A 6965-nucleotide genomic window follows, 5' to 3' on the forward strand; every position below is an offset into this window, starting at 1 on the left:
TAAATGAGAATAGACCACAGTTAAATATATAAATTGAATTAAATAAAAATGTCCTGTGTGGCTCCACCCACTAAATAATCTGCTCATAGCATAGTGAACTAAAGGACCTGTGATGATTTAATCAAAGGTCCTTTAGCTGATTTGCAATTCGGCATCTATCTAGGTCCTAGATAGTTGCCAAATTACACATCAGCTAAAGGACCTTTGATGACAACATCAAAGGTCCTTTATCTTGAGTTAAAGGAACTTTGAGGTTTAGGTAAAAAAAAAAAAAGTCCTGTGGCCGCCTCCCCCTCCGAAAGTGCCTCCTGAGGCCATCGCCTCACCTCGCTTCATTAGAGGTGTGGCTCTGCTACTACTATGCATTTATCTTAGATCAATTGAAGGCCTGGTGGCACATGGAAAGCATTGGGTTGACATCAAGAGATATGTTTCAGGATTGCCTTCCTTGAAATTGTTGTTGTGGCATTTTAGGTTTCTGTTTCCTAAAGTTAGGCTGTTTTCACATGACAGTTTGGTCAGGGATTTTGGTCAGTGATTGTGAGCCAAAATTAGAAGTGGAAACTACACAGAGATCAGGTAAAATAGAAATATTTGTACCTGTTCTGTGTTTGTAATCTGCTTCTAGTTTTGACACACAATCACTGATGAAAATCACAGACCGCGTGTAAGCAGCCCTATAGTGTCCCTACCTACGATACAGGCAGCAGACTAAGCCACATGGAGCTCAATATCCTCCCATCTGATCTTCCATCTGCTCCCCTACAAATTTAGCTATCATTTATACAGGATGTCCAGCAATGGATCCAAAGGCTTATGCAATCCTTGGGACAGGTGTATCAAGATCAGATGATGTACTCCTTTTCTTAAATTAGTGAGGTTTATGAGATCCCAAAACAAGATTTCTATAAATATTTACAAATTCATAATTTTCTGAGTGAGATCCTATATTTTCGCCCTAGCCCTGCCCCCTCCTCTCACTTTGCATTGCATTTTTACAGTCAGGACAAGATGTCTAAAAGAATTTCTTATGGTCGAGTTTTGAGTGCTAACTCCCATATTCCTATTATTACGTTATTGATTCATGCCAAGAGAAAAGTAGTCCATGAAGTACTTTTCTCTCCGCATGACTCATGTGGACAACGCGCATGCTTTCAGTGCTCACTGCTTGTCAACGCATTTGGTATTCCGTTCGGGGAGTCCCCATGCAGACTCCCTGAATGGAATATCAAACGCAGATGTGAACCAGGCCTAAGGAAACCATGGACAAAATGGTAGACCTGCACAAGGCTGGGATGGGTTACAGAACGATAGGCAAGCAGCTTGGTGAGAAGGCAACAACTGTTGGTGCAATTATTAGAAAATGGAAGAAACAAAAGATGGCTGTCAATCTTTCTAGATCTGGGGAGCCATGCAAGATCTCACTTTGTATTGGTAAGAAAGGTCAGAAATCAGCATAGAACTATACGGTCAATGACCTGAAGAGAGCTTGGACCACAATCTCCAAGATTACCATTAGTTCCACACTACCCCATCTGCAGGGCACGCAAGGTCCCTCTGCTCACTCCAGCACATGCCCAGGGCCATTTGAAGCAAGCTCACCAATGACCATCTGGATGATCCATATGTGGCATAGGAGAAAGTCATGTGGTCAGATGAGACCAAAATAGAACTTTTTGGTATCAATTCCACTTGGAGGCAGAAGAAAAATGAGTATAATCCCAAGAACAAAGTACCAACCATGAAGCATGAGAGTGGAAACATCATAGTTTGAAGGTACTTTTCTGCAAAAGGGAAAGGGCATCTGTACCATATTGAATGGAAGATGGATGGGGCCATGTATCGTGAGATTTTGCTTAACAACTTCATTCCCTCAGTAAGAGCAATGAAGATGGGTAGTGGCTGGGTTTTCCAGTATAAGGCCGGGTTCACACAGAGTATTTTGGCTCGTAATGTGGTACGTAGACGCCGCAGGAGCTTTTGCGGGCCGTATACGCTCCCATTGTTTTCAATGGGAGCCGGTACTGTATACGCGGCGCTATTTTGCGGCCGTGATTTTGCGGCGGCCGCAAAATAGCGCCGCGTATACGGTACCGGATCCCATTGAAAACAATGGGAGCGTATACGGCCCGCAAAAGCTCCTGCGGCGTCTACGTTCCACATTACGAACCAAAATACTCCGTGTGAACCCGGCCTAAGAACCACTTCAAGGTCCATGGAGGGAGCTGAAACCTAATGTAGCCCAGCAACAACCCCAAAACCTGAAAGATCTGGAGAAGATCTGTATGGAGGAGTGGGCCAAAATCCCTTCTGCAGTGTGTGCAAACTTGGTCAAGAACTGCAGGAAACGTCTGTCCTCTATAATTGTAAACAAAGGTTTCTGCAACAAATATTAAAGGGGCTCTATCACTAGGAAAAGTCATTTTTATCTAATCACATGCTTGCATAGTCTTTAGAAAGTCTATTTCACACTTACCTTTAGTATGTAGATTGCCTCAGTGGTCTCTGAATAAGTCCGTTTTTATTCATATGCTAATGAGCTTCCAGCCAGCTCAGGAAGTTCCCAGCAGCCTCCTCTCTCCTATTATCTTCTGTGTGGAGAAGCAAACAGGAAGCTGAGTCATCATCAGCCCCAGCAGCAGCCTCCCATAGAAAACAATAGGAGAGGTGTGCACGATCTATCGTGCACCAGTCTAATTAGCATATGAATAAAAACTGACTTATTCAGAATCCACTGAGGCAATCTACATACTAAAGGTAGGTGTGAAATAGACTTTGTAAAGGCTATGCAAAGGTGTGATTAGTTCAAAATGACTTTTCCTAGTGATAGAGCCCCTTTAAGTTCCGTTTTTGTATCATTTCAAATACTTATTTCATACAATAAAATGCACATTAATTATTTAAATCATGCATTGTGATTTTCCAGATTTATTTTAGATTCTGTCCCACAGTTGAAGTGCACCTACGATAAAACTTACAGACCTTTCCATTTTTTTGTAGAAATCTAGGACGCCTATATAACAAAAGTCAAACTTGGATGCCACACCTCACAAAAACAGGCAAAGTTATGCTAAGACCCCAAGTAGCGAGCCACAGGCGAAAAATGCTGTGGAAAAGATCATGGCGGAAACACATCGCAGCTTTTTCTTCAGCCTGTTTCACAGAAAATCTGCAGAGTTTTCCTCCGTGGACTTTCTGCCTCTATTATACCTATAAACATTGGTGTTTTCCATGGATATAATTGATGTGCTGCGATTTACAACAACACAAGCGTTTTATAAATAACATTTCCCTTGCAGATATTTTTCTGCAATGTGTGGAAAGGATTAGCCTCATTTATAACAAGGTGCACGGCTATTCATAAATAAGTCATGTTCTCCATCATTTATATCACCGGCCCCGCCCAAAATCCTTCCCCATTCCCCATTTTAGGAAAGTGAAGAAAGTGGCACAAAACACAACAAACTTGCTATTTTGTGTAAGCTGCTTACATGGTTATAAAATGTAACTTTTTATGCCTTGTGTTCCAGAAATGTGGTTCTGCTCCAATCTCTTGATGTTTATAAGCAAATGTGTTTGAAGAACGATACAATAAAATAAAATAAAAAACCCTCAGCAACTACATTTCCCTCCACAGCTTCCCTTACTTGACTATATTCTGAGCTGCAGCTACTTTTTCATTAAAGAGTTACTGATCTCCTGGCAGGGTAAGAATATATGTAATAAACTGTATCATAAATCTCAGTAAATAGAATAGGAGGGGGAGGGATTTATGTAATATGATAGATGTAACATTGTCTGGCTTATTAACTAAGTCATGTTAGGATAGCTAGCCAACAGGTCGCAGTAGAGAAGTAGCTTTTGTACTCTTGGATGGGAGATCATTTGCATAATATTATATAAATAAAATTATAGATATTTTTCTCATTTACAATTGTTTTTCTAAACTCTGAACTCCTCTCTATTATCAACATAGTATATACAGTATATGAGGTCAGACTTTATATAATCCTACCACATGGTGGAGCCCTGTATGCAAATAACACAGGACACTTTCTCAGTATAAGAGGACATAGAGGATATTACTACACACAATAATCTCATTACTGATCATACAGACATGGCTCTTCTTATACTCTTATTATTATTTTCTCCAATATGTAAGATTAACTAGAAACACACATTTATATTATTATTACCTGTGTATGATATTCCTTTCTAATATATTTTCTGTATTACAGGCGTCCTCTCTCAGACATTAAAGGAGTCCGGTCCAGAACTTGTGAAGCCTTCACAGCAGATCACACTGACCTGTACATGTTCTGGGTTTGAGTTAACCAGCTATGAGATACACTGGATCAGACAAGCTCCTGGGAAAGGACTGGAATGGATTGGAGCAATAGCTAGTGGTGGTAACACTTATTATACTGATTCACTGAAGAGCAGAACCACAATCACAAGAGACACCTCCAAGAAGCAGGTCTATCTCCAGATGACTAACATGGAGGCTGCAGACACTGGAACGTATTATTGTGCAAGAGAGACACACAGAGATAAAGACTAATGTGGAGTCTGTACAAAATCCAACTGTGTATATAAGGGAAATACTAAACCACAAGAGGAAGATGTTACTAAATAACAATAAGAATGTTTAACATTAGCATTTGGGTTTCCGTTCTTTGGGTCCGCTTGGGGACCTGAAAAACAGAAACTCAATCCACTTAAAAAGTGGTTACCCATGGAAACCCGCGGACCACATCGACCATAATGGAATCCGCTGAGTTTCCGACAGGTTTCCAATCAAAAATGCGGAGACCGAGCGCTAGTGTGAACCTATGCATACTGTGGACTTTGTCAATTTGGTTTTCTGTCAAATAATACGGATAGCCGGAGTAACAGGGAAAGTTGGGTTAATAGTATCAAATAGCCTTTCAATTAATTACTGAAATCATGTCTGATATTTGATATCAATCATACAACTAAAGTAGTAAATCTCAGATATCTTCTAATGATCATAGCGAATGACACAGCTGTAAAGGAGTCACAAGACATAAAACAGATTTATGAAAGTGATGACAGAATACTGTTCCTTGTGTCAGAAGGCAATGCTGGGCCCCTATGTCTTTTTTTTTTTTACAGGACTGAAGATTGATAATATTACAATAACAATGGAATTTTCATTATTAGGTATGGGTTCACACTACCGCCACTGTTCACCCCGAGGTTTCCATCGTATACCCCAGGGAAACGGGATAGGGGATGGCTTGCTGGCAATCAGCTTTAAAACTCATTCATTTGAATGGGTTTTTAAAGGTGACCTCCAGTGTCTGTATGAGGCCTCTCTGCCTGGAAACAGGTTTTTTTTTTGCACAGACACAAAGTCCTGCATGTAGGACTAACAGTAGGAGTAACAGTAACAGCAGAGTAACAGTGTTTTTTATGTTTATATCTTACCCTGGGTCTCTTATCTTTATACTCTGGGGTCTGAAAAGACCCAAGAATATAATAATTGGTTCTTGGGTGTCCACAATTGGATATAATACTTTCTGCAAGTGCCACTTTGGAGCATCATATTGTATGTGCAGGGGCCACTATGAGGCATCATATTGTGTGTGCAGGGGCCACTATAGGGCATCATACTGTGTTTGCAGGGGCCACTATGGGGCATCATATTGTGTGAAGGGGCCACTATGGGGCATCATATTGTGTGAAGGGGCCACTATGAGGCATCATATTGTGTGTACAGGGGCCACTTTGGAGCATCATATTGTATGTGCAGGGGCCACTATGAGGCATCATATTGTGTGTGCAGGGGCCACTATAGGGCATCATACTGTGTGTGCAGGGACCACTATGGGGCATCATATTGTGTGAAGGGGCCACTATGAGGCATCATATTGTGTGTGCAGGGGCCACTATGGGGCATCATATTGTTTGTGCAGGAGCCACTATGGGGCATCATACTGTGTGTGCAGGGACCACTATGTGGCATCATATTGTGTGAAGGGGCCACTATGGGGCATCATACTGTGTGTAGTGGCCACCATGGGGCATAATATTGTGTGTGCAGGGGCCACTATGGGGTATCATACTGTGTGCAGGGGCCACTATGGGCATCATACTGTGCGCAGGGGCCACTATGGGGCATCATATTGTGTGTGCAGGGGCCACTATGGGGCATCATATTGTTTGTGCAGGGGCCACTATGGGGCATCATATTGTGTGAAGGGGCCACTATGGGGCATCATATTGTGTGAAGGGACCACTATGAGGCATCATATTGTGTGTGCAGGGGCTACTATGAGGCATTATATTGTGTGTGCAGGGGCCACTATGGGGTATCATACTGTGTGTAGGGGCCACTATGGGCATCATTTTGTGCACAGGGGCCACTATGGGGCATAATAGTGTGTGCAAGGGCCACTATGGAGGATAATACTGTGTGCAGGGGCCACTATGGGGCATAATAGTGTGTGCAAGGGCCACTATGGAGGATAATACTGTGTGCAGGGGCCACTATGGGGCATAATAGTGAATGTAGGAATGCGGGGGGGGGGGGGAGCAGACGGTCGGATGGGGTCTTCAGGGTCGGTCCGGTGGGGGGGGCATGTCAGAAGTTCACCACTGGGTCCCGCCTTTCCTAGTTATGCCACTGATCTTGAGTCATTTAAGAAAGTGAAACATTGGTGACACAATGGAGGGGGAATCAGGGGAATAATATGGTCATATCAAGGCTGTATGAAACAGCTGAGAAATGGTAATTATTTTCTCTGCTGTGCTTCGGGGGGTAGGGAGGTGTTGAGGGGAATTATATTCAAAGACCCAACATCTTCTGTACTACTACTGCAAGAATTGGAAGGGATTAAGTAATTAATGCTGGCATTACTGGCAGATCTCCTCTGCAAAGCTTCAGAGGGGGCACCCTATTTAAAGGATCGACATCTACTGTACCTTTACTTCAGATG

General features: G+C 42.4%; 1 gene segment (V, D, J or C); it reads left to right on the forward strand.

The window, feature by feature from the left end:
- Positions 1-1262: 1262 nt before the first annotated feature.
- Positions 1263-4564, forward strand: LOC142206621 (Ig heavy chain V region XIG14-like). The segment is given in 2 exon segments: positions 1263-1326; positions 4242-4564. Coding segments are annotated over 2 exon segments (387 nt in total).
- The last annotated feature ends 2401 nt before the right edge of the window (positions 4565-6965 follow it).

Source organism: Leptodactylus fuscus, chromosome 1 (genome assembly GCF_031893055.1).
Source record: "Leptodactylus fuscus isolate aLepFus1 chromosome 1, aLepFus1.hap2, whole genome shotgun sequence".
In the NCBI taxonomy this organism is placed as follows: Eukaryota; Metazoa; Chordata; class Amphibia; order Anura; family Leptodactylidae; genus Leptodactylus; species Leptodactylus fuscus.